The sequence below is a fragment of the Taurulus bubalis genome, assembly GCF_910589615.1.
Source record: "Taurulus bubalis genome assembly, chromosome: 5".
Lineage (NCBI taxonomy): Eukaryota > Metazoa > Chordata > Actinopteri > Perciformes > Cottidae > Taurulus > Taurulus bubalis.
The window spans coordinates 3,975,819-4,003,346 of NC_136593.1; the positions used below are offsets into that span (position 1 = coordinate 3,975,819).

Consider the following 27,528-nt stretch of genomic DNA (forward strand, 5'->3'; position numbering starts at 1 on the left):
AAACAAAGTGCATTGACTTTATTCTTTAAGGCTTTATACAATATGTGTTATTGCGCATTCATGTATTTCTGTGTAAAAATAACGCAATGTAAAACAAATGTTTGAGCATATATTCAATAAATGCGTGCTCAAAGTAAAATAAAAAAAACATATTTGTGAGTGGCATCGTGGTCATATAAGCAGCTGGCCTTCCCCCTGAAAGGTTTTAGGGAAGCTCGGCGTGGAACAGTCCTCGGTAATAAAGTGCTTTCATGCATAGAAGTTTCAGGCAAATCAAGGACCAGAAGCGATTCCCCTCCACAGTGTTCACCTCGAGAGGGGCTCAGCAGCGAGGGTTTCCCATCCGGCAGAAACACACCGTCCTGAACAGCCGACACTGGCAGAAAGCACAGAAGTCACAGCACACGTTGCTGGGAGATTTACAGCTTCCCCACAAGGGAACGCAGTCAGCAGGGGGAGGGGGGCGCTTCTTCACACCGAACTTCTGAGAGGTGGAGGGGGGGGGGGGAGAGAGAGAGGGAGTGACAAAGAGCGAGAGAGGAGGGAGAGGGAGGGACGGAGGAAGAGAGAGATGGACAGAGATAGATGTAGAGAGGGAGGGACAGAGAGAGAGAGGGAGGGAGGAAGGAAGAGAGAGCGAGAGAGGGGGAGAGGGACAGAGAGGGAGGGGCGGAGGAAGAGAGAGATGGACCAAGAGAGAGATGTAGAGAGGGAGAGACAAAGAGAGAGAGAGAGAGAAAGGGCGGAGGAGGGAGTGAGGGAGAAAGAAAGAGGGAGGGAGTGAGGAAGATCGTGAGGGGGGGACAGATAGGGAGGGGTCGGAGGAAGAGAGAGATGGACAGAGAGCGCGAGAGAGAGAGTGAGGAAGAGAGAGAGAGATGGATAGACAGAGGGAGGGACGAGAGATGGGGAGAGAGAGAGGGAGGGAGGAAGGAAGAGAGAAGGGAGAGAGATAGAGAGAGAGGGAGACAGTAACAATAAATGTCATCATATTGTTGCAACAGAAAGCTGAGATCTAATAATAATAATAACTTCACTGTGACAATAGAACATATGAAGTATAAATGTGTTCACAGAGAGAACAGGAGACTCGTTAGACGAGATGATCTTTGCTCAAAAAGTTCACTTAATAGCTTTTTTTCTAATCTTCCATTTGCAGAATCATGATCCTGACCATGAGGTGCAGCAGAACATAGAAGAAGCCAAGAGGACCTCATGAGTTTAGTGTTACACAAGGAACACAGGGATTTACTGTCTTGTGTATAATGTAATGATCAAAATAATCATCCCACACAGTGACACACATTTTGTATTACCTTTTTTTGTTTCTTTGTTTTCTTGTTCTTCTTCCCCGATTTTGGCAACTCTGGAGGAGAACATTTAAAAAAGAAAATATTATTCTAGACATCGTCACAGCAGAAGAAAAACAATGCATCATCAGCATATTGGAGAATAAATGGTACTTAGTCGATAAAGATCATTCACTCATCGCTCTCATGCGGAAATGTAATGTCACATTATTAACACTTTTTTAAATGCTCAACTTTCATGGCAGCCTTGTACATTGTGTCCCATCAACAAACACCAGTACCCCCAGGATCGCATGAAAATGATTTAAAATTTTTTTTTAAAAATCTTGAGACGTTTCATAAGTGACTTGACGAATAAGGTGAAAACACTCAAGTTCAAACTTACCTACAATAAGAACAGGAGGCGGGCCTTTGTAAAGGCTTTGAGACAGAGCGTTAGCTACAACGACCCTATTGGTGGAGAGCCTCTCCTCGGGGATCATGTGGGCGGCGGCCCGGAAGTACTCCGTCGTAGCGAAGACGAAGCAGCCGAGCATCATGACGGAATGCATCTTCCTCTGGAACAAAAGTCACAACAATGTACACTTAGAACAATTACGTGCTACATTCATATAAACACAAGCAACATAGACGCTCAGTGGGGTATGCTTTGTGGGGACTGTGTTAGACTTTGTGACGCTGGTTACCAGCAGCTGTCACTCACATTCCGGAACCCGGAACCCTGACATTCTGGAATACAGACATTCTGGAACCTTGACATTCTGGAACCCTGACATTCTGGAACCCTGACATTCTGGAATACAGACATTCTGGAACCTTGACATTCTGGAACCCTGACATTCTGGAATACTGACATTCTGGAACCCTGACATTCTGGAACCCTGACATTCTGGAATACAGACATTCTGGAATACAGACATTCTGGAACCCTGGCATTCTGGAATACTGACATTCTGGAACCCTGACATTCTGGAATACTGACATTCTGGAACCCTGGCATTCTGGAATACTGACATTCTGGAATACTGACATTCTGGAACCCTGACATTCTGGAATACAGACATTCTGGAACCCGGAACCCTGACATTCTGGAACCCAGATATTTCGGAAACCGGAACTCTGACAATCTGGAACCCGGAACCCTGACATTCCGGAACCTTTGGCTCAGTGGGCGTGTGCTTATGAACAAGGTAACTTCTGGACTATTTATTTCGGTGCGAGTTGTTGTTTGCGTCTTATGTTGCCTGTATAAAAAAATGGCGGTTGGCCGAACGCTCCCCGTAGACTTGCATCACTCACCGTTCCTCTCCGGCTGGAGGAGTTCCTAGACCCTCAAAACGGTGATCTAAGAACTACGATCGATCCAAAAAATGGTTGTTCCAAGAACACAAAAGTGTCCACAGACAGCTCTAAGTTTATTTCTTTGTTTTTTTAATAAACTCAAATGAGTTCTTATCATCTCAGTACAATATTTGGCCACTACACACGGGGGAAACAAATTCAGAATGATCAGCTGTTGGCCAGGCAGTGCACCACTTTGCTCCAGACGGAAATATCTCAACAATTATTGGATATTCTTCACGAGCCTCCTCATGACGTCTTCATAGATGACATAGTTTGTCTCTGCACCCATTTGAAGCCGTTTGATCGTCGCAATGTTCTGTTACATGTTCAGCAAATGAACAAAGCTCGTGAGTCACCTGCTCGTCTCACAAGCGTTACATCAGCCATTCGTTTGCTTTTGATTCTTTGAAGCAGGTTTAAAAGAGGCAGGCTGCTGCTTTTTGAATTGCTCCAACGTGTTTTGCCGACCGCAAAAACCCGCTTGATAAATGCCAGGTGTGTTTTGTTGGAAGTCCCCGCACATCGGACCCAGTAGTGTTCGATTCTCGCTGTCAATAACATTGCGGTCTCATGATGTGGTCATGTTTGCTGTAAAGTTCTCTTTTCCCTGGTCTGAGGCTGCTGCAGGCCACGCCCCCTAGTGGGCGGGCAGCAGGTGGCGATTGCCTCAGACGTTGTACAAACTAATACCGAGCTGCTGAACATTAGCAGATAAAAATAGAGAAATAGTTTCTGCTTTGGGTAATAACAGAACGCCTTTTGCATTGACGTGAACAAGAGTTGTCAACATGAAAACAACATATTTTAGTATTTATTCTATTTAACTGTATCACATGTGTTGTACATTGTTTTTTACTTTTATACAAAAAGTATAAAAGAATTAGCTAAAAAAGAAGCGTCATGTAAAATACAGAAAAATGAGGTGGACCAAAAAAATGTACTACAATATAAACATAGAACGAGCAGAGACAGGCAAAACTGGAACAAATAAAAACACGTGATCAATATGTTCTTATGTCTATAAATCAAGTTGTTCAGAAGTCTCTTAAAACTGGCCAAAGATTCAGCAACTCTGATAGTTTGTGGAAGATGATTGTGTTTTACACTTTTATTGTTTATATTTTTCCTTTAAATTGTTTCTTTTTTCACACGTTGTCGCTTTGCTCCACTGAAACATTGCATATTGATACATGCATATTGCATATTGATACATGCATATTGCTACGTGTATATTGCATATTGATACATGCATATTGCATATTGACACGTGTATATTGCATATTGCTACGTGTATATTGCATATTGATACATGCATATTGCATATTGATACATGCATATTGCATATTGATACATGCATATTGCATATTGATACATGCACATTGCATATTGATACATGCATATTGCATATTGATACGTGTATATTGCACATTGATACGTGTATATTGCATATTGATTGATACATGCACATTGCATATTGATACATGCATATTGCTACGTGTATATTGCATATTGATACATGCATATTGCATATTGATACATGTATATTGCATATTGATACATGCATATTGCATATTGATACATGCATATTGATACAAGTGTCAAGTTGTGCTTCCCACGACATTTCCTGCGATTTTTATGCAGAAATATTTTTGAGGACATTCGTCTTTTTTTAAATGAGTTTTTAAAAAGGTGCAATCTGCAACAAGAACACCGTTTATCAGATATGTTGCTGAGCAAAATTATGAACATCTTGGTTTCTTCAAAGGCTGCACGATCTCAGGGCTTCTAAACAGAGTTTAAATCTCTGAATACTTCTGGGGACTTAAAGGAGTGCTTTGTTGAAATTTGCAAATTTAATTTCGTTACAATTTTGCTAGATGCCGCCGCTATAACAACATATTATTTGTCCTAGATTCTGCGGGTCCAGACGCATCGATCCACACAAGCCATGTCCTTTTGATCGTTTTTACAGAGGCTTGATGACTGCAGTTCATTTTTTTCCCCAGATGCTGTTAGGGATAGACCAACTAACGGTTACAACCCAACTCTTCTTCACTTCCCTGGAGTCGACAAGCAATAATAACTTCCGAGGGCCAATCAACGGGTGTGCTTTGAACGGCCACGCCCACGACAAGCACTGCACGGGTTACTGTCATGCCCGTTCGTACTCTGACCCAGATTTATGACTTAGTTTCTGTTATTAGCCGACGTTCGTTACGTCAAATATTTGAGCAGAATATTATCTCTGCGGTGCAGACGTGTTACGTTTTTATCCAGTTTCGCCTTTAGAGCCAAAACATAGAGCTAACGTTAAAGCATCAGTCAGTACCAGAACAGTGCAAATTAAATTGGCCACAAATGTCAAAGCTGCAGTTTACCGCAGGAGAACGGCACCGCCGGAAGAGTTTGAGCTGCTGCCACAACCCCAGATGGTCTCCAGTCACTTTGTCTGTCAGCAGCTATTTTCATGCCAACTTTTATCGTCATTTATTGTAAGTGCTTAACTTCATTGAGCGTTCAGTTGTTAAATCTCGTCTCTTGTTTACTCTTTTCCTCACAGCCGGTTGTTGTTGAGACGGCATTTCATTTAGTTTGGTTCCCAGCCTGTTGGCTGCGGTGCTTGTGTTTAATTAGGCTTATATTACGAGAGGGCAAAGTAATATAAACACCTCCCGTAAAGGGAATTCAATCCTGCAGTCATTTACGGGTTGGGTGTTGCAATCAGTGCTTTTTAGCAGATCTTTAATCAAAAGGAAAATTAGCTCGGAAATTCACCATTTTGCCACAAATTTGAAAATTTTTAATTTCTTTGCAGGCATTTGTGAAAACTATTGCTCCATTATGATCAACCTTCTGGTGTTTGTCTGCCAAACACTACACTGAACAAGAGAGGTATGTATGTATATATACACACACACATTTTGTTAAATTGATAAATAATAAGTCAGATTTGCGTATTGCTGAGTTGCTCTGAAAAAATGGAAAACATGGACAATTTAATTATGAAAAAAATATTATAATAACAATGCATGTACATTGTGCTTGACCTCTTCAGGGCATGATGGAATTACTTTCACAGTTGTTGAAATTGGGAATGAAGAATGCAGTTTTTTAAAAGGTAAACATTAGATTCAGACCTCATCCCCACAATAACTATAGTCACCAAAAATGACCAAAATTGTCAATTATATGGGTGATACTTTCCCCCAATCACAAGCATGCTTGAACCTCAACTTTATTCTTGGCTCGGTGGGTCTGTTATCCTGCACACGCATTACGGTATGTTTCACTTCCATTAACATTGCAAGATAGGAATAATCGTTTCAAAAATCACAACACATCTTCTTATTGTTTATGTTGTTTCCACATTAAGAATTAAACCTCATTAATACACCGGAGTCTGAAGAACAACTTTCCAACTCTAAAAAGGGGACAATCCGAGGAGCACTTGAATGCACCATCGTCTGCGTTCTCCTAGCGGCGAGTGTCACTCAAGTTCTCTTTCGTTTTCATTTAAAATGACAAAATAAGTCGTGATGTTTCATGACATTCAGTTTTATTCTGTCAACACACGCAGCAGCTGCAGCTCTGCTGGCGTAACGCCGTGCACATTGCTAACTCCTTGCATGGTGCTTGTAAACTGTTTTTGTCTTTTACAAAATGGATTTTGTTGTAACTTTCTTCTGATTTAAAACACAAATGATTGTGATATTGATAGTTTTGTCAACATTCACAAATTATTCGGTGGCATTGAACCCGCATCTTACCAATGTATTTAACATGACAACTGACAAAATAAAATGGAATAACTACTGAAAGTAATACTGCTGTACACTGCTGTAAAGTTTTGCTTCTCCAAATTATTTACGTAGGTTTTCTCATTTTAGGAAATGATAACTTGCTAATTGTGTAAAACGAAAAGAAGAAAAAATGACACGAATATTGTGTCGTATTATAATTCAGGACTCTCGCGGACATGTTATCGGTTTGATCTGTTAGATTTCATAGATGAATACTGCAAATATGAAGCAAGGAGTTAAAGTCAACCTAATTTCACCCCTGGACCGGATCCAACCAATTTAGAGACTTCAAATAGCCAAATATAATCCCTTTCAATCATCACTAGAAGTGTGTGTCTGTATCTGTGGAGACCCTGCAGTCCTCGCCGCCTGTATTCTTTTCATATTTTGATTTGTTCGGCCGGTTTCTGGGCGTCGCTCTCAGACGTCGCTCTCAGATCGCGAGCCAACAGGAAGCTACAAAAATGTCGGACACATCGCCAAAAAAATTAAGAAAAAACATCAAAGCTCGTTCCAAAACAACCCGCCCGTAACCCCGGTCAGCTGGGGGGGGGGGGGGCGTGTGCTCCTGGTGTCATTGAGCTGAGGGGGAGGAGCCAACTTTGAATGTTGTGTTTGCGAACCGCAACGCACAAATCCTACTATTCTGCCTTCAGGGGAACGCGACGATTCATTATTCATCCACGACAGCTTTGGGAGCAATTGTTAACAGCCGTGACTCTGAGCTGACCACAGTCACTCTTCTTCGTCAACGCAGGAAACAACTAAACTCTCCACAGCCACCTGGGGTTTAAAGGTTTGGTATTCGAAAAGATAGATTTTTTTTTAAAGCAAATTTCTACGCATTAAGCAGTCGCTTTGAAAAGCATGGCACAAGAATGTCAAACACATTGTATATGTTAAACAGCACCTCGAACCACCTTCATGCATCTCCTGCCCGGCCGTCTGTTTCGACTTTAAAGCGTCAACACGGGATCAGAGTGGCTGTTTTTCATAAGGTTTTTTGGAAACCACACTTTAGTGCATTGATCCTTTTCAAAGCGGGATGATTTAAAGAGGTGAAACAATGACAGGGGAAGTTAACAAGCAACAAAAACATGTGCAGATGTGAGGTGTAAAATATGAAGTGTATGGTCTGGGTGCTCTGCTGTCCAGATATGAGACGCAGACTGTAAAACAGTTCAGGGGCGTAGAAAAAACGCAGAGCATTACAGTATTTTCTCAGTAGAAACCTTAAACCACATAATTTTTAGATTTCAACAGCATTTATACGACGATATTTCAGTACGAAGTCGGGCCCTAACTACCTGTTGAAGTAAGGTTATTTATCGATGCATCTTTGAACCTATAATGAAATAACTGCACATAACGTAGTGATTTAAATGTAATATAAAATGTGACATGACGATATCGACGGAGCGGAAAAAACGTTCACAACGTATATAATAATAATAATAACTAGGAAATTTTGAAAGTGTGGCTACTACTGCCGTAAGACGTCGCAATATGTATACATTACCGGTAGTGAGATGTGTTATTGAGGTTATTGAGGTACATTTTATATATATATGCCAACATTAGCTATGAGGGCTTGATGGTGTAAATATGAATGGGACAGCACTTTGCTGCAACATATCACGTGAATACATAAAAAAATATTATGCACAATTGTGTATTTATTTTCTTTTTAATACAATAATCCTCATTTGAGCTTTACATGGTGGCAGTCCTGATTGGCTAACTTGAAACAGCTGTGACACTGTCACAGAGCAGGAGACTGGACTGTGGATTTAATGAGAAAACAACCTTTCAAACTATTGTATTTGACAGACAACCGTGAATCCCATCGCGAAAATAACGTAATCATGAGAAGCACAAGACTTCTGAGAGCGTTTCCGTCGACTTAAATATTTGTAAGGATTTAGAAATGAGAGCGTAACTTCACGATGTGTCTCTAGTTGCAATTTCTAAATCAGGTACGGTCGTTGGAGAGAGACATTTTTGAGGGAGATTTAACATGGGAGGGAATGGAAGAAGGAGGACCACCTCTCACATATCGTCTGATTTAAACACGTCTGAATCTGTTGGATTCAAATCGACCCAAGTTTACAAAGTAAGACAAGATTTCCTACGTTTTGATGTATAAATTATGCCCAAAGACTTAGTATTGTGGAGGAGATGGCAAAAAGCTAATACTTTATTGGAGAAATCCTCAAGGGTCTGTCCACTCTAGCGGTGACTCACTCTCTGAGCTGCGCCATACACACCCATGTTAAAGTCAGAAAAGTTGCTAAAAAAGCATGAAACGAAAACGGTGAAAGGTAAAAAACTATAAAAGATATCAGGAATCTGAAATTATAGAATAATAGCTGAAGGTTTAGTCAACATTTAAGTTGTGTCTTTAGCTGAAGGTATGCAGAACCTGTAAGCATTTGAAGTTGAAGAGGATTTGAAGATTTTCCCCATCCGCTCCCATTCATTTTAATTTTCATAAAAAGCTTAATAATTCAACAATTTGAAAAGTCAGAAATATGAAAGGTCATAGCCATCGTGTCCTTAAGTAGCTGAATATTTTAATATTTGAACGGTTTAAATAGCTTAATATATGAAGGAGGAGAAGAGGTTCAAAATACGTACGGAGGAAATAGAACAAGATGATGAATTTGATTAAGTTGAATAAAGAAGAGGATAACAATAGTTAGACTTCTGAAGCATTCCAACTAATAAGCCCGAGCAATAACATGAAGTGAGCTTGCTGCAGGGGTCTATGACCCCTTGCAGCTGAGCCACACTTAATAAATCAGCACGTAGCTTCACACGGGAACCCTTTGACGTGACACGAGTGGAACCCGTAACTTAAAGCGATTGAACTTTGTCCGTTTGGTCCAGCGGACATTTTCCTCAATCGCTTCCAAATTGATTGATCGAAGCCTCCGTGTAACCAAACTCAGGGATGACGAGATGTAGACGGAGATGATTATTAATGCTGATTTAATGGCATGAGGACGAGACAGAGACAGAGCGGCTTGACGGCGGATCCTCCAGTCGTGTATATCCAGTTCTGTGCCGCGTTCTGTAACCGGCTAACGGACCGCGAAGAGCTGGAGTACCGTGTCGGAGGCCGGGCCCCCGCTTCGCTCAGCGGTGCGTGAAGCCGACGCGGTACTCCAGCTCTCTGTATGAATAATTAAATACGGGATTTGTGGGCGCAGTTCTTTGCGTCGGTATCGTGTTCTCTCGTGTCCAGGTCACTGGATACCTCGGCTTCAAAGAGGCTTCCTCAATTTGAAACCGATCGGAGAAAATGACCACAAGAAGACCCAACTGACTGAGTCCAGTTGCTTTAAATTAAGGACTCGACTTGCGTTACGTAAAACCAGAAGGTGAACAAAGGGAGGGGTTGCTTTTAGCGAATTTGTCGCAATTTAGAAACATTCAATGTTATTATTGTTTGAATATACGAGCTGCGGATAAGGGCGAGGCTTTATAGGAATTTACAACACTAATAACGTTACCGCTAGCTAAATTTGTTTCCGACTGCGAGTGAAAGCAATTAGGGAGTTTTTTTTTTTCTTTTTCTTAAGGGGCAGATTTATTGATTCAGAGACCTCGGACAAAAGCCATCTTGCATTGCTTTTCTCCCCTTTCATTAACTGGGAAGGTTGGTATTAAGTAGTAAGCCTCCTCCACGTTATTTATACCCTACTGTAAAAGTATGGCAATCAAATTGGAACTTTAAGTGAAAAGTGTAACGGAGACATCAACACTTTGCTTAATATCCGTGATGTCGGATAGTTTAATTAATGATAATGCTTCATATTTTAATTGTTATATTTTGTGAGTAACCAGTAACATGTAGTCCTAGAATGTTTTCCTCTGTAGAAGTACGCAGTTAGTAGCATGCAGTTTTAGAAGCATATTTTAAAGATATTTCGAGGTACAATGTGATGAACATAATTAATTATTTTTCATTTTCAAACCATTGCCTAAAGATCCCCCCTGAAGTTTTTTTTTCCCACTTGTGGGACTGAACAAAAGCGCCACCAACCACAAAATGATTTACCCCGAGTGTAATTTTCAACTAGCCACATGCTATATTTCAAGTTGCCACATGCTATATTTCAAGTTGCCACATGCTATTTTTCAACTAGCCCTACATGCTATATTTCAACTAGCCACATGCTATATTTCAACTAGCCACATGCTATATTTTAACTAGCCACATGCTATATTTCAACTAGCCACATGCTATATTTCAACTAGCCACATGCTATATTTCAAATTGCCACATGCTATATTTCAACTAGCCACATGCTATATTTCAAGTTGCCACATGCTATATTTCAAGTTGCCACATGCTATTTTTCAACAAGCCCTACATGCTATATTTCAACTAGCCACATGCTATATTTCAACTAGCCACATGCTATATTTTAACTAGCCACATGCTATATTTCAACTAGCCACATGCTATATTTCAACTAGCCACATGCTATATTTCAAATTGCCACATGCTATATTTCAACTAGCCACATGCTATATTTCAAATTGCCACATGCTATATTTCAAGTTGCCACATGCTATATTTCAACTAGCCACATGCTATATTTTAACAAGCCACATGCTATATTTCAACTAGCCACATGCTATATTTTAACAAGCCACATGCTATATTGCACCGTCTCGTCACATGATCGAGTAGAGACTAGACATTGGACGACATCAACCCAGCATTTATCATTGTATATCTAAATATGACAACAAAATACCAAAGAAAATAAGATTAATTAAAAATAATCATTTAATTGAATAGTTTTCTCGCGTTTATTTACAGTTATTTAAAGTTTATGTAAAATAGGCACAATTAAAAGTATGAGAACATCCATGTCGGAGTTCCGTTTGCCTTTTTGGGGGTATATATATATATATATATATATAAATATATATATATATATATATATATATATATATATACATATATTTATAGCAAATAAATGTATGCTTAAACATCAGCTATTGTTTTAGTATACATGCCCCATCCTCCAGTGGGCCTCGGTGCGACCGCAGAGCCTGTCTTTATTTAGGTCATATGCCGCTGAAGGAAGGCCTTGATGGAGGAGCAGCTCCCTGAGAATAAATACATCTGGACGTTTCACAAAAATGTGTAGCAAAGATGAGAAATATTGCTTTGAAAAGTAGATTTTTCACAATAAAAAAGGCAAACTTGAAAGGAGTCGTGGGGTCGAGAGAAGACGAGGAAGGATTTGAACCAACGAGAGGAGCACGAAAAAATGGCGCTCACGTGAGCTGCGTGACAAGAGGATTTAGTTTGTTCAGGACTCTTTGTTGCATTTAATAATTACAGCAAGTTAAGTAGAATTATTTTTGACTGGATGATCATAATCAAGTCCGGCAGATATTCTTTGTTCGTCTATTTTTTTTAATGTCCTAAGTAACATTTTAAACTCGAAAATGGAAGATGCATTAAAATGAATTATTTGCTTGATTGCGAAATAATTGTGAAATAATAGCAGTACATTTATTTTGAGTTTTCCCTCGATTCAAACATTAAGATTAATCACGAGTCATTATTCTTTAAAGAAAATAATTAATTTGGTTTTAATTGAAAAATACAACAAAATACAAAATTTACAGCAATAATAAAAACTAAACTAAAACAATGTGCAATTTGAGGAATACTTCAATTGCACAATAATTAATTATACATTTGGAAAGCAGCTATGAAAGACTGACACACACACACGCAGTTTCCTGTCTGTGTGTGTGTGTGTAAATTAAATTCTACATGAAACGTATTTAAACACCAGATTTTGGTCATAATTATAATACAAAATAAATGAGATTAAAAAAGCATGTTCTTTAATAAGAACATGCTTTTTTAATCTCATTTATTTCGTGCAAGGTTTCTAAGTGGAGAAGCCGTCGCACTCCTCGTTCCTGACACCGTAAATCTTCTAAAACGTTGTAAACTGGGAAACATTATCCCTGATTATGGGCTGTCAATTTAAAAAGGCAAAAGGGATTTCAGCTGCGCTTTAACGGGTGCATACTCTGATTAGATTAGGGGCACCTTTTATTAGATTACAGGGAAGAAAGTGGGCGAACACGGACTCGACAGCAGAAGAAACAAACAGGTCTCACCAGTTTCAAGTCCAGCCCAGACAATTTCATTTATTAAGGCCAATAGAACAAATCACAAATGTCCTCTGGGGGCTTTACGGTCTTCACGACACCGTCTGTGCTTCTCAACCCCGCTGGAGAAACTCACAAACGAAAACCCCGCACAAAAAGAATCGAAAGCTCCCGGAGATCAGCTGAGCCTCGGTTTAAACAAATAAGTCTCAAAATACTTCAAAACGGAAGTTTTCATTCGGTGCATAATATTGATACACTAAGTCTCAAAATACTTAAAAATGTAAGTTTTCATACGGTGCAGCAATTCTATAATATTGACACACTAATAATATATATTGTATTTTGTTACATTTAAACATGCATATAAGTTGCAGAACATCGTTTATAAGAAGGTAAATACTTGAGTAGTTATTAAAAAAAGTATTATAGAAATTTTAGGAAAATTAATATTATCAGACAAACACAGTCTGACTTTATTTTTATTTTTCTGGCCAAACTTTAACAAAACATCTGACTTGATTTGGGCGGAAAAGTTATCCAAGAATCCTCCTGTGTACTTTGTCTGTTTGAACACACACACACACACACACACACACACACACACACACACACACACACACACAGGCATATTTACTGGAAGGACATGCCGAGGAAACTGTGGTGCAAAAACACAGGGTTCATTTTTTTTTTTAAATTGTTGTGCTCTTTTGCAGAAGCTGCTGGCTCCACACACACACACACACACACACACACACACACACACACACACACACACACACACACACACACACACACACACACACACACACACACACACACAAAGGCCCGCGTGATGATATTATTCCCCTTTGTCCGTTTTTGTTTTTTTCTGCTTTCAAAAATGAGAAACAGCAGGAAAACAGACGCCAACCTGCAATATTTCAGTCGACATGTTTGACGTTCTTTTCATAACAACGGATATAAACGTCTCACTGAACAAAGCAAAGTAAACATTAGCATATTTATAATCAGAAACAGAACTCTATCGAGACCAAAACAAATAAAACTATTTACCAGTTTTTATGATTAAATTGACATACTTATGAAGATCAAAGCCTTTATAAAAACAACCTATTTGACCATATAGTTATTTTGGGATGGAAGGGGTCCTTTATTTTGTCCCGCCACACTTTTAACATTTATATTTATCGTTATATTCATATTTGTTTGATTACACACACACACACACTACTTAAACAATAAGTATTACTTACACAATACTTAAATACAAGTAAGTAAAGATTAAAGTAAAATAAATAAATAATAAACACATAAAAATAATCAGTTTTAAAGGTTAAATGACACCCCAAAAACAACAAAACTGAAGAAATACATTCATAATATACATGTGTATATATATATATATATATATATATATATATATATATATATATATATATATATATATACACACATACAAACACACAAACTCACATATATATATATATATATATATATATATATATACACATATATATATGTATTGTTTTAAATACATCTATGAAATTAGGAGCAGTGGGCTGCACTTGGTGAGCAACCGCTGTGTGTGTGTGTGTGTGTGTGTGTGTGTGTGTGTATGTTAATATATATTGATATATGTATATGCACACCTATACCTGAATACATAAATAAAATAAACATAAAATAAATAAATAAATCGCTCATTGATCTCAAAAGACACCCCAAAACAACAAAACTGAAAAAAAGAAAAGTAAAAAGAAAGAAAAGAACTCACAGGAGTTTTCCAATCGAGGTTACGTTTTTTCTTGCGGTCACAATTGTGGTGTTTCTGACTTGCAGAACTAAATAATTCAAGTTTCTGCTCCACCGCACATGTGTGTGCAGCCGGCTGGTTAACCGTCCTCCGGCCCGCGCTATCGGGGTGTGACGGAGAAATATTCCACCCCGAAAAAAAAAAGAAAGGGAACCGAGACTTTTAGCATCAAACGCTCAAACCCCTGTGGCCTCGGAAGAAGTTTGAAAAAGTTTGTTTCTGCTTCGCTGATTTACGACGTTCAAATGGATTCCAGCGACGACCGCTTCAGAAATCAAGAATTCCCCCCCAAAATATAAACCGTTGAAATGTCTATTGTAGATTCATACATTTCGTTTAAAAAACACAAATACAAAATATTCCACTGTCGATCCAGGTGTTTGTTTTTTTGCACTTGTAAACAGCTGTTTACTGCTGCTGGAAAACAAATGAATGAGAACGGTGAGACTCAATCAAACAGTAAATGTGCTGTAAAACCAAAACCACAGTAAAACATGTTAAAAGCTCAAAGGAGCTGCAGACTGGGTGCTCTCTCTCTCTCTCTCTATGTCTCTCTCTCTTTGCATAATCTCAACAGAAACATACTTTTGTTTAGTGCTTGTATACAGATATTGGTTGATGGAGCTAAATAATATATGTTTAATAGCATATATAAATGTAGAACAACAACCTCTGAGGCGTTCCCGTTGCGGACACCAGGAACGTGTTATTTATTCTCTGGGGGACGCCGAGGCCTCCGAAAATTTACAACCAGAAAACTGAGAAACTGTGAAAGAATTTTAATTTCTCGGCACTATGATCTTTATAATATTGTTGTGGTTGAAGTCGGCTCATCAAAGATGGAATTTATGTGAAGTCGAGTGTATAATTAAATGTAAAAAAAAAAAAATGTTCCTCTTCAAAAAACTTTTTTTTTAAAAGGCTATATTTTTTTTTTTATATAATTATTGTTGTTTTATAAATATTATTTTGGATTTTTATAAATTATCTTCACATTGTTTCCCCTCTTAGAAAAAAAACAATCTCAGTAATTCAACTCTCGCACATTTTCAATTTAGGGTTTATTTAGTTTTTACCTTCGCCTTTATAATTATAGTAATTATCTGCGTGAACTTTAAAAGCTTTTATTAGTATGAAGCTTTTATTAGTAGCACGCTGTGTTAAATTAATGTCTCGCACAAAATCAGGATCTGTTTGAATAAAAGTTAAAATAGTGTGTAATTTAATCTGCTTTTTTGTAGTTTTTTTTGTTGCAAGACAAATTCTGTTTGTTTTTTCTACTTTTCTACTAAAAATCAATACAAAACTAAATGCAGAACCAGGTCACCGTGTGATAATACGCCTGCATGGTTCCATCTTCTTTATTTTCTCTTGTGTATTTTCCCCCGAGCCGGACCGGAGGAGATCCCCCCCCAGGGGTCCGAGCGTTATCTGCTCCGCGAGGCGGCTTCAGAGCGAAAGACGAGAGACTTCTGGCAGATTTGCGGGGACGACTCCTCCAGGATAAATCATCCCGACCGTGTTTTTTTTTACGTCTGTGTCACGTGGATCATCGGACATCTGGGGCCGCTCCACTGCGCCGCCTTTCATCTGAGGGCTTCCACAGGTACACATAAATTACTCCAATCAGCTAAATATTTGGGGTGGGCGGGAAAAAGGCGTTTTCCTTCTGGCTTGGAGGAAAAAAAAAAGTGTATGAAAAGGTTTTCTGATTGTAATTTTAAAGTAAATACGCAAGAAATTAAGAAAATATTTGACTCCAAGGATCCTAATTCGGGATGCAATGATACCACTTGGACTCAATCTGTGTACTTCATTATAGTTATAATACAGTTATGATAATAATTTTCGCAGCTAAATCCTTTAACTGTTTAACGATACAAGTTCTAAGAACAATGCACCGAAAATGTTACATTATTAATTATACACAGCAGTTATAATAACAGTTATTTTGAAATCATGTTTTACTTTCTATATTCAATATTTCCAATATGACAAATGTATTTTCGGTCGTAAATAAGTGAACATGTATCAGTTAGCATGGCTTTTCTTTAATCATCAGCCGGCTAACAAGCGGGACGCGGGAAGCGTAGCTAGAAAATCTCCTCGCGGGAAATCGTAGCGTTTAATTCACCGACAGAATAAATCGCAGCCCGCGATGAATTATGGATTAGATACGTTCGTGCATTAGTAGGTTGAGCTTGTTAAACTCAACTGACGACGCGGTTGCGGTCATGTGATTGGTAGCCGGTTGCGGTCGCATCGGAGCGCGGCGCCAGACCTCGATGCCCGATGCTGTCACTTTTCATTTAAAAAATAACGCGAAGGAAATGTTCCTCCAACTCAAGCAACAAAACATTTGATAATGTTGGACACGACTGAATGAGTTTTCTTAATAAAAAAAATGTTCTCTTCTTTCCAAGTGTGTGAGAAGCAATGGAGGAAAGCCACAATGGCAAAGAGTGCAGCTAAAAAAATAAAAATAATCCAGAACTGAGTGTACTTTTATATACTTTTTATTTGTATTCAGTCTGTATATTTAATATTTTTCCTTTACTGTTTTTTTTTTATTGTTTTCTATTACTGTTTATTTCTATTTCTTGATTTTTTAATCTTTTATTCTCTTGTGTGCACTGCTGTAATCCCTGTAATTTCCCCACTAATAAAGGGTTATCTTATTTTATCTTATCTTAACTGGACTGATAAATGTGTTGCTGCTGTTTTACTTTAATGAATCAAATCGCATGAAAAGACTGAAAACATCAATGTATTCGACCAATCATTTCCAAAGTCCCTACTTTGTCTTGTGCACTTTCATAAAGTGCTCCATAACATTTCTAAACAGTTGTGCACAAGAGGGAATAGTACTACTTTCCACTGTTGTGAGCGCATGGCGCTGCATATGCATTACTGCAAAGAAAAAGCTGATTTTTCTTTTTTCGGGCCACGTATGCGGCTACCTGCTGGGTTTCTGATCGGCCTTTGACACGCGTGTGTGTGCGCGTGTGTGTGCAGGGAAATGTTCAGAAGAGGGAACAATATCGCTGTAACAATAGTGATAGTGAACCCTTGTATGAAAGCTATTTAAAGGCAGAGAAAAACAATTACACTAGATATCTTTTTAAAAGAAAAAGAAGGCGACAAATTCAATTCAGACACACACACACACACACACACACACACACACACACACAGACACACACAGACACACACAATCAGGGAGCAGGGTCTTGTATTACTAAAACCCTGAAATAAATAAGGCATGATTCCCAAATTATTACAAATACACAGATTTCACAGTTACCAGGAAAACACATGCCCGCAATTTGCTGCCTATAACCTGATTAGTCGGATTAATCCGGTTTCTCCGGTTCACGTAAAAACATACGGACACATGAGGAAACGATTCGGGGAGGTTTCAAACAAAACATTATTGCAATTATTCCTTATTTGTGCTCCATTTACGTTTGGTTAACAGAAAGGACGGGTTTTCTGTCTTTTAATCGCCTCTAATCCCGTAAAAGAAAAAGAAAAAAGAGAGGTAAAAACACTTCTCACACACATATAATAAAATAAGTATATTATACTTTCTTAAATATGGTCCCATAATCATATTTTTTACCAGATAGAAAACAGTACAAAACCCTCCAGTGTCGGCTGCTTCACACCAGAGACAAATTCCCCGGAGGATAAGTAGTCCCGGCGAATGGATGCAAAGTGTGTGTGTGTGTGTGTGTGTGTGTGTGACTGTACACACACTGGCACTACTTTCTAAGAAGTGCGTGCTCCACATCTGGCCATGGTTACTGGAAGGACAGAGGGAGATCATCTTCTGATCCTCTTCGTTAGAAGAAGCGGTTAATAACGGTGTGCAGCCGGGATGTTGCTGTTTTTGGGTCAAATTCATGGGTCGAGTTTCTGAGAGACGAGTTTCATCAACCATCAAGTTGCTGATTGAAATTATCTTTTTTTTTCCTCCCCGGCATTCCTCTTGATAACCACGATCACGTTGCTGCAGGCACCGACAATATACCGCCATTAAATACGCCGTTTAACACACTTAAACTATCTTAAATTGAGCCTCGTCTGTAATACATCCCTATTATAGTTAATGCTTATGAGTTAGAATTGAATTATATGTTTACAGTTATAATGCTGAGGATTCGCAGCTAAATCCATTTACTGTTAAAATATGATTCTATAATAAAGACCATACAAGTTCTAAGAACAATGCACAGCAAATGTTACATTATTAATTACACATAGCACGGCACAATTCAAATAGTATTTAATATCGAATGGATTTCAACTGAACTATCTGAAGGGGCATATTACTCATATATTACTTATATTGACTCTTATTACTCATGTTACACATGCTTTTGAAATATTAGCCGCCTTTGTTTCCTTTGAACTGAGACGTGTTTTTCTTTATTAATCCAAGAGCAGAGATCCACAAAATCTATTCATTTTAATCTATACATTTATACATGTGTTGTCCCTTTTTAATGCCGTGAGCATAAGATGGCAGAGAATCTTTTGAGTGCAGAATTCCCTTTAATGCATTTAAACATTGTTGTTGTTGTTTGACTGATATTCAAGAGCACTTTAAAAAAAAAAGCTTAACATTACAGAAAACCTTTATTGGATATGAAACACATAAGATGAGATTGATTTATTTTAAGTGTAAACGTTCAAATAAAACAACCTTTTATTGACTTTTATGCATATTTTCTGTTTCCGCTTCAGAGGTTACAGGTCATAAACAACCTTTTTTAAATATTAAAACACTTGTGGAATTAAAAGTACACTTTTAACACAACATTAAAGACTGAATATAATACAAGAAAACGTGCTATGACACATATAAAGTGCAGAAATTTCCAATGCAAGTTATTATCTCTCACGCGCTGCTGCTGCTAAAACTCCGCTTCCTTCTTTTTAAAATGAACATTTAGTGCAACCGCGTTTCTTTGCCCCTTTGATCTCTTCCATCCCGAGGCGGCGGCCGGTCGCTCCTCCAGATCGGCGATAGCAGAGACGGCGTCCTCGATAGACGGAGCCCTGACGGCGTCGGGCGCTTCGATTCAAACAGATTCCTCGTAAACGTGAATACGTGCGAAGACGCGCAGAGACGAATTTACCTCGACTGAGGATTTACTGCACGAGTTTATGTCGACGGTTACGGTTCTCAGGAAGAATTTACAACCTCGTCGACCTCGTTCCGGCTTTTTTCTTTTCCCCTCAGTGGCGTAAAAACTCTGAAAGTCGCCTCATGAAAGCCGTCTGAAGACGAGACCCGAAAGAAGACGCTACGGTTGAGCTCACCGGTGACCCATTTGTTCCTTCGCCCTGCAGACTTGTGTTTTATTTGTGTAACGTGTACCCTGCGCTTCACAGGCCGTAGCGGCGGAAATCCTCTGGAAGCAGCAGCAGCAGCAGCAGATGGCTCGCAGGCATTTCTACATTGTTTTCAACCACTTTTCAACCATGAGTTCCACTTTCTTTCTTCTTTTCTTTCTCTGACGTTAATCCACGACGACAACAATGATGAAAAAAAGTTTTTTAAATTCTCCGCGCATGCCGCTAGCCTCATCCTCCTCCTCCGCGCTTTTACAACATGCCAAGATAAGATCAAAATGTCCGCTGGCCTTACCTGTGCTGTGGTTCCCTGGGTCGGCTCTTAGTTTGTCGTTTTTCTCTCGTTCCTGTAGTGCGCCTCTCTCTCTCTCTCTCTCTCTCTCTCTCTCTTTGGGCACCCCCTTTTTCTTCTTTCGCGCTTTTATTTCTCTGTCTCTTTGGTCCACAAGTCACCGCTCTCCTTTTTTCTGTCCTCCCCCCCGTTTCCCACCCTTCACCTCTAATTTGGTGGGTTTTGTCTTGTTTCTGCCTCGTTTCCCTTCTCCCCGCCTCTGTTTTCGTTCTCTCTCTCTCTGAGGTTTTCTTTCCCCAGACCCTCTGTTTATCCCCCTCTCCTCCGGTTCCTCTTCCTCTCTCTCCTTAAGTAGCAGTACCTTGCCCTGCTGTTGATGATGAAGACATAATGGGAGGTTTGCACTGGAGGCGGGACCAGCAGTGCAGTGGGGTTGGGGGACGGAAAAGGTCAAAATGATGCAGAAGATGGACAGATAAATGTGAACCAGACCCTCCTGTGAAGTGTTGCTTATCTCACATCGGAGGCCGGCTTCAACCTTCCAGGGGAAATCCTCCCTCTCACCTGTCAGATCAGTCCGTGAAGTTCAGGTATTTTGAGACTACAAAGACACTTCTCCCTCAGCCTGCCTTCTTCTACCACTTCAAATTCTGTTTGGGGATTTCCTACATTTCCCAGGATGTCGTCCTGGACACACAACGCAAGCCAGGTCCCAATTCCAGACAGCACAGGTCTTAACTCTAAGCAGGTGTTGCGTGCGACCTCAGTGTGATCACACTGGGGGGAAAAGTGTGAGGACGGAGAGACAGCGGCCAGAGGCTGTAGACAGGGAGGTTTTACCTAAATGCAACCATGGCAACAAAGTAGCAACAACAACGCTCGAAACGCTGATGTTTGCCATTGTCACCCTCTTAGCTTAGCATGTCGCTATGCTAATATTGCTAATTAACATCCAACACAAAGCACCGCTGAGGAAGATGGGGATGCCAATATTAAGCCCCCCAAAAAAAAGTAGTGGACAAATTGGCATTTGGACCTGAAGATGGCACTAAATGAAAAGTTTGACGTCATTAAAAGGGGGGACACTTCAGAATCAAAAATCAAAATGTGAAATTAAATGTATGTTTACCTGCTGCCATGAGACACTTTCAAATCTGTTCATCGGTACACTCTTTGCTGGAAAAACTGATTTTTTTTGCTGTGAAAATTGGTTTGTTTATTGTTTACTATCTTGCTGTATATCTAAAACCACACACACACACACACACACACACACACACACACACACACACACACCAATTGCACAAGCCGTCCACAATTACCTGGTATTTAGCCTGAAATGTGTGCCAGACGGTAGCCTAAATCAGGAACAGGAACACACACACACACACATCAGGTCTGGCTCGGCAACAAATGAAAGGTTCAAAGGTCAATTACAGCCCGACTGGACCGCTAATCGGAATCAGCCTCCGAGAACCTGATTGCTGGTCCCCGTTAGTCTTCCGGGTCCCTCGGGGAACACAAAGGCTCGTTAGTGCACTTACTGACCAAATTATTTATTTACCGCATCTCAGAGCTCAGATGATTAAATGTTTTTGAGTGTTTGTAAAAAAAAAAACATGTTTGTAACAATTTGCCGCCTCGGGGCGGAGAGTACCTTCAGAGGACTGTCAACACCGACCGCACATGTGGAGCGGATGAAAAGTAATCATATTTATAGATGGAATCTCTGAGAACCACAAAACGGAGGAAAGATATTTTTACAAACTCAAATCCACTCGGATGTCAGTATTTCTGTTTCCAGGTCATGGATCGATGGCGAGTAATTGTTTTATCAATTCATCCATGAGACGTTTTTTTTTTTTGGGTGCCTTGAAATCTTTTGTGGGTTTTTTCATTTCCTCTCCGGTGAATCATCCCATTAAACTCCTCATGTGGTCTTTGGTTCCCGCTCCAGCCAACGGGGGTTTGATATGATATCAATCTCGAAAATTAAAAACAAACAATTGAGAAAGCGGGACGTCTATTTTTCATTTCCCTGCTTTCGTGAAATCCAAACTCACATATGATATATTTTTTCATATATGTTTTTCTCTTTTTCTAATTACGGAATTAAAGTCGTCCTTCCAAATACTTTGCTGATTAGAATAAGTTATGTTCACTTGTGAAACCATAAAGAGATAAAAGGCGTGCAGTGTGAAGCAGCCCCAGATGTCAGACGTGACACAGACATAAAACCTACTGTCGGGCTGATTTATCCTCCTGAAGTAAAAAAAAAAACAAAAAAGAATCTGCCTCCCGTCTTTTAAAGCTACTTCATTGACTGAGAGAGATAACTGACGCAGTTCCCAGAATCCTCGGGTCTGTCTCATCAAGAGAGAAAGGTCGAGACACACAGGAGCTCTCGCCCAGTTCGACCTCTGACCTCTCCACCAATGACTTCTTGGATCGTAAAATAGGAGATCTGGAAGGTGACCTTTGCTCTGTAGTTGGGAAGTCCGCCGAGTGTGAGGATCCGTCTGGTGGAGCTGACCTCTGACCTTCACATGGGACACTAGCCAACACCGGTCATAACATTTTTACTATCCCCATTAGGTTATATGGCTGTGTTGATGCTGGCACAGTGGGGGTTATCTTTTTTAAAGCTGCACCAATCAATCATTTTTATATCAACAGTGGATCAAATGACTGGGTGTGATGTTTGTTGGTGGTAGTAGTGGCAATCCACAGAGAATTATTACCCCATTTTACGGTTTCCCCTTCAGCTTTACGGAGTGTTTTACCTCATCGTTTTGGTTTAACGGTCCGCTCATCAATCCCATCTCCAAGAGCAGCAGGAAGCCGTTTCCAGCGACGAAGCTGCGATAAATCCAACGTCAAGAGCCAAATGGCAGCCAACGGCAGCGTCTAGCCACTGAGGACCGAACCGGCGGCGAGGAGAGTGAATATTAATCGGGTGAATCGGCCACGGATCCACAGGAATTCTGATGCCGCTCCATGACGGCTGGATGGAGTCAACAGACATCTTACAACTTCACTATTACCTTAACTTCCCTTGTTGATTATGTAACACAAACTGAATGAAATGATGGATTTGCAGCTTCTCCTTGCACTCCTCAGTGACACTCAAGAGAGCTGGGAGCAGCATTAGTGTGTCGACCCATACATACAGATACTTTTGCAATTAAACAAGTCGTAACACCAATAATTAACGATCCCATTGGACACAGCAGTAAAACATCCTGGCAAAAAGCGGCCAAAACGTCCACAAACAGTCCCACATCTGCAGAAGCAGCAACATGCACTTCAACATGGAGAAACAGTAGCATGCAATGTACTGCCATGTGCCACATGAACTGAAATATACAACACGGTATAAACAATGTAGATATTGCAGGGGCCTCTCCTGAAAATGTGCAAAACGAGAGCAGCACTTAAACATATGAGGGCAAGTCAATCAGGCAGAGTAGGGCGGGTCGTGCCTTTGCCATAGGACAACAAAGTATACATGGCAACTGGGAAGGTTTGATGAGTGTATTTTGGTGGCCGTTTGTTTTCGGGACAACCGTCTGTCGGACAAATGAGCTTTCGGTCCATGGGGACATTTTTCGGACTATTGTGCTTGAGGATTAATGGGCTGTCAGAACAATGGCATGGCACCCATTATCTTGGGAAATATGTCTGGGGTTGATTTAGGGTTGAATAAGCATCCACATCTGTCTGCTTACTGTCTGACAGACGAGGGTCGAGGAGCAGCCATGTCTGAGAATGATGGCTTGCTGGATAGGCTCCCGGTCCTTATCTCTGAGCAGCGAACAGAGAGGGATGCTGCCGCTACAGGAGCACATTCATCATCCAGTGGCAAACAGGAACCATTAAATGTTTTTATTTTTCGTAGCCACATAATCCAGGGAACATTCAAAACGATATCGAATGATATTCATTGCGGTAGAACCCTGTGTGCATTAGCAGGAATGGGATGGCCCCAAGTGGCCAAAATAAATCCAGCGATAATGAGCGTCTTCGTGTTGCCAATGATGGATGATGTATAGAACTAATGAAAACTCTGGCATATATAAATCGTACTCAATATGAAGCTGGGTGCACTTGCAATAGGACATTTGTAAAAGTAAAAGAAAACGTGAACAAGGATGACCAACCAAGAAAAGACTTGAGTGGTCAGAGAAAAGGTCACTATTACAAATCCGTGTGCTACTTCAGCACCATGGACAGTGCCACGCATTTATCAATACACAGAACAGTTAAGCTACCGATACCTCCGAGCCGTGGTTGGGGCCGTGGATCCTAACTTGCACAAACCTCAGACAGATAATGGATCGATGAGTCAGGCAGACTAGACGAACATATTCAACTATCCAAACAATCTCTCTGCTATTAGAGGATGGAGATGGGGCATAGCAGGTTACCACGGATCATCAGCCGTGCACAAGCCTCTTTTCCACTCCCACGGTTCGTCATGAATGAATGTAGAAACGCTCTTAAACATCTGTTTTTCTATCGATACTTGCGCTCGCTCCACCACGAGTTAATCAATGACAAATGACAAAGAAAGTGCAATTTCACCGACCGTGTTGCAAATCCTCCGTTCGTCACAGTTCAGTTTGATCCCGATGGAGCCCGTGCTCTCAGGGAGGCTTAACTTAGCATAGATCAAACTTAAAAGCCAGAAAGTCCCAACCGAAACAAAGCAATTGTAAAATGTCCCTTGATCTGAATGGCAAACAAACAGAGGCAATGTGTTCACCCATGTTTTGGCAAACATGGATGTTTGGAACATACAGAGTATCGCGCAGAAGGAAAGTGGAAGAGTGGATTATGCTTAATGTCGGTGTCAATTTTAGTTTATCCTAATTGGTACGCTGCTATGTTTAAAGGAGGCAAGTACCAGCCTTTACTGCCACCTTTCAAGCCCACAGGGCTGATTGGTTGTTACTAAACGTGTGTTCGAGCCTCGCTTTGTCCACTTTCCATAAGCACCTGTTCGTCTGCCTTTTTTTGAAGTATTGAGATTATTTGTGCGATTTATTTCCTTTTATAATGTGCTTTAAATCAGCATGTTAAGTATGTTGGCTCAGCCCAAATCTCAAATCCGCTCTAAAACAACAGAATATTGTAGCGCTTTTCTTTGCATGAGTCCTTTTTTTTGCAGCAGAGCACATGTGGATCAATTGCTGTGAGCCAGTTTTCTTCTTCTTCTTTTAATACAGATGTGTGTCGAATTACTCGCACAATGTGCGTGTGCGTTTCTCATTTAGACATGTAACAACTATCAGCAACATATTATGCGGAGAGAGACAAAGAGGAATGGTTTATGCTTGCTTGGAACCTCAAACAGGATATATATTTCATTTCAAACTTATTTACAACCATTGCAGATGCTTGGCTTGATGTTAGTTCACTTATTTCCATAAACCGAAAGCTGATGAGTGAACTGGCAGCAGTCGATGCTGACTGAGAGCTGCAGCAGGAGGCCGCCAAGCTGTTCCCCGAGAGCTTTGCAGCAAAACTGACACTTTAATTGCTGTTTATGACTTAATTCTGAAGAGTTGCACCCCCTACAAACAAACATGAGTAGAGATCATTACTACCGTCATTGCGGTCAACAGAAATTGCGTGAGTTTTACAGAGTTATATCAGAACAGAGCCCTTAAAACCTTAAATATATGTGATCACGGCCCATTTTACTGGAATATTTAGGGATTCTTGCCATGCTGACAGCTCTGTGAGACTGGACCAAAAGATACTCTTAAACAAAGATGGCACATTGCATTCACCGCCAACGCATTACAACCGCCAAGGCTATGAACTTTGTGTGGATGGATGAGTAGATTGGGTAACTTTGCATAATTATGTATTCATATATTCTTTTGCTGACATATATACAGGGTTCTTACATATTTTGACCAATGGATTTCCATGACTTTAAACCAAATTTCCATGACCAAAACGTATTGTGAAATCTGGGTGTAAACATGAAAAAGTGAGAAAATGTAGTATTTAAACTAACAATGAGAATATAAAGCATACAGTGAACCTTAAATGACTCAAATGAATGAGACAATAGTTTGATTAAAAGAATAAACATGTATATACTCTGGTTGACATGCATTCAGTAGCGTAGTACTATAGTAGTATATATAGTATGAAAGCGTATGTCTGCTCATATATTTCTTTTAAAAGCATATTCATTATTTCAAACTCAGTGTAAATGAACAACATGAACATATGAACACAACCTTTTTCCATGACTTTTCCCGCCCTGGAAATGACCATTTTAAAATTCCATGACTTTTCCAGGTTTTTCATGACCGTACGAACCCTGTATCTACATTTACACAGCTAACAGACATATTTAGCTTTCCAAAAATGTGTTACCTTGGGATTGTTAGTTGCCAGATTTCGCAAGAGTGTGTAGCTGCCATCTTAGTTTCACACGTTATCGTGCTGTGGTGGAAATGGTGATTGTGTCAAGGAAGGTATGGAAACATGTATCAAAAAAAGATCTCAGTGATGTGCATCGGACTATGTAAATGTTCTCTGACCTTTCGCATAAAGTAATTTGCTTCAGGCGGAGAGAGAGGAGGATTGTGTGGACTGGTATGAGCCAAGAAAGATTAATTTCAAATACTTAGAGATACAAAGAGGTATGTAAGTATGGGAAAGAGAAAATGTGCATAGTCAGGACTGCATTTCTAATCTGTCACGGAAATCAAAGGGATCAAAAGTCTCCTCCTCAGTCTTCTTATTAGGTATAAACACAGCTGCTTACAATGCAGGCTGGCAATCCGAACCTGCTGCTTTCGAAGACAAAAATGCATTGCAACCTCAAGAAGAAACACTAAAACCTATATTGGAACAAAAGGAGCTGGACAGAACCTGCTTCTAAAATAAAAGTTCTCCAAAGCCTTGCCATGGAGGAGCAAACGGACGACCATCCCGAGATGGAATGAATGCCTAAGTGGAAGCTGGCAAATAAAAGAGCATGGACTTTTTGGATCCTGAGGTTTTCATTGAGGTTGCACAGATCCATAAATCTGAATCTGCGCAGCACTGAGCATGCAACAAAGAAGCCTAATGCATCCAGAACGCACAGTATGGATTACTCAGCCCACAGCCATGCTACTCATGGTAACCTCAACACTGTTACACAAAGACAGAGAGACACTGCTGCCTGAACGCTTGGAGGTCAGTATCTACCTAGACCTGTGTACAAATAAAAGAAGAAACTACTGACCCAAAAGGATCTGAGAGGTTGGCCTCATCTGAGCCGGATACAACTAAATTAAATTCATGCCGATTGAGATTCTGATTGAAATTGATGTGGGAACCGTGGGACATAATTAGAAACCTATCAAACGGGACCGTATGCAATTTAAATACATTGTTTAGATTGGTGGTGAATGGTCCACTTTAAGTATGTGCAGCTGTGCA

At 40.0% G+C, this 27,528-nt stretch overlaps 1 protein-coding gene across 1 annotated transcript; it reads right to left on the bottom strand.

The window, feature by feature from the left end:
- Window positions 1-36: 36 nt before the first annotated feature.
- On the bottom strand, window positions 37-20,252 carry asip1 (agouti signaling protein 1). The gene is made up of 4 exons (XM_079218506.1): window positions 20,080-20,252; window positions 1,696-1,867; window positions 1,317-1,366; window positions 37-484 (listed from the first exon to the last, which is right to left on the bottom strand). The coding sequence occupies exons 2-4, from the start codon at window positions 1,859-1,861 to the stop codon at window positions 323-325; spliced, it is 378 nt and encodes a 125-aa protein (XP_079074632.1). The 5' UTR covers window positions 1,862-1,867; window positions 20,080-20,252; the 3' UTR covers window positions 37-322.
- Window positions 20,253-27,528: the final 7,276 nt, after the last annotated feature.

Coding starts and splice junctions, on each gene's coding strand:
- asip1 (XM_079218506.1), bottom strand. CDS start 1,861: ATGCATTCCGTCATGATGCTCGGCTGCTTCGTCTTCGCTACGACGGAG. Junction 1,367..1,695: donor GCCTCCTGTTCTTATTGTAG/GTAAGTTTGAAC, acceptor GTTCTCCTCCAG/AGTTGCCAAAATCGGGGAAG. Junction 485..1,316: donor AAACAAAGAAACAAAAAAAG/GTAATACAAAAT, acceptor TCCACCTCTCAG/AAGTTCGGTGTGAAGAAGCG.